General features: G+C 47.3%; 1 protein-coding gene across 1 annotated transcript; it reads left to right on the top strand.

Annotated features, from left to right (window-relative positions):
* Positions 1 to 306: 306 nt before the first annotated feature.
* On the top strand, positions 307 to 1,159 carry SARC_12791 (hypothetical protein; the record flags this gene model as incomplete). Its single annotated transcript, XM_014293097.1, has 2 exons — positions 307 to 503; positions 1,009 to 1,159. 2 exons carry the CDS (start codon positions 307 to 309, stop codon positions 1,157 to 1,159), a joined length of 348 nt encoding a protein of 115 aa, XP_014148572.1.
* Between the last annotated feature and the right edge of the window lie 299 nt (positions 1,160 to 1,458).

Raw genomic sequence — 1,458 nt, 5'->3', positions numbered from 1 at the left:
CTTTCGTCTGTACATTCGTGTGTACTTTCGTGTGTACGTTCGTGTGTACGTTCGTGTGTACTTTCGTCTGTACGTTCGTGTGTACTTTCGTGTGTACGTTCGTGTGTACTTTCGTGTATACTTTCGTGTGTACTTTCGTGTGTACGTTCGTGTGTACTTTCGTGTGTACTTTCGTGTGTACGTTCGTGTGTACGTTCGTGTGTACTTTCGTGTGTACTTTCGTATGTACTTCCGTGTATGCTTGTTTGTGTACTTTCGTGTGCACTCAACTGTCCACCCCTGCTCTCCCTCATGACCCCAGTGGGGATGACCATTGCTGCGTGGTTGCTGATGGGCTATGATGCGGATGTGGTTGTGGTGAGGTGTGGATCGTTGTGTGCAGCGCAGGTGGCCTTCTGGAATGATCTGTACAGGGGAGCACTGTCAGAGTTCTATTACATTAACGATCTGGTAGTGCCCCAATTCACAATCATAAGCGAAGGCCCTGACATCGCGCCACACGAGTATGTGACGTACACACTCAGTGCATTAGGTATACATATGTCACACAGTACAGTAGATAATACATATGTCACACAGTACAGTAGATAATACATATGTCACACAGTACAGTAGGCACTACATATGTCACAGTACAGTAGATAATACATACATCACACAGTACAGCAGATAATACATATGTCACATAGTACTGTAGATAATACATATGTCACACAGTACAGTAGGAAATACATATATCACACAGTACAGTAGATAATACATATGTCACACAGTACACTAGATAATACATATGTTACACAATACAGTAAGTAACACATATATGCAGCTGCTGGGCTATGCTCCCACACAGAGAACATATGATACACACAAACTACGCAATTGGGATTATATTGATGTGGCAATTATATATGTAGCATATAGTGATGCTCCATACTGTCGTAAATGCCATACGGCGTATAAATCTGTAGCATCTAGGGGTCTACTAATGGGTCTCACTCGATACAACAGCCCTCCGCAACAGACCAAAACGCCACATAAGAAGAGAGCACTGGTGCCATTGGGCGGAGGCAAGGACTCACTAGTAGCACTCGAACGCATGCGCACCAGTGGCTACGACTGCACGCTGCTCTACGGTGGGTGCACCCTTGTGTCTTATTAACCATCTACAGACTATCAAGGATGGGTAGCCACACAATCACATGTGCTCAGCTGCCACCTGTGTGGGTGGGTGTGTGTCTATGTCTGTGCGTGTGTGTGCGTGCATGCGTGCGTGTGTGCGCGCGCGTGTGTGTGTGTGTGTGTGTGTGCGTGGGTGTGTGTCTGTGTCTGTGCGTGTGTGTGCGTGCATGCGTGCGTGTGTGCGCGCGCGTGTGTGTGTGTGTGTGTGTGTGCGTGGGTGCGTGGGTAGTATATATATCCCATGAGTACTGCCGAAGGCTACGACCGTAGGGGATAGGG

Source organism: Sphaeroforma arctica (genome assembly GCF_001186125.1).
Source record: "Sphaeroforma arctica JP610 unplaced genomic scaffold supercont1.2586, whole genome shotgun sequence".
Classification (NCBI taxonomy): domain Eukaryota; class Ichthyosporea; order Ichthyophonida; genus Sphaeroforma; species Sphaeroforma arctica.
This window is presented reverse-complemented; position numbering and strand designations above follow the sequence as displayed.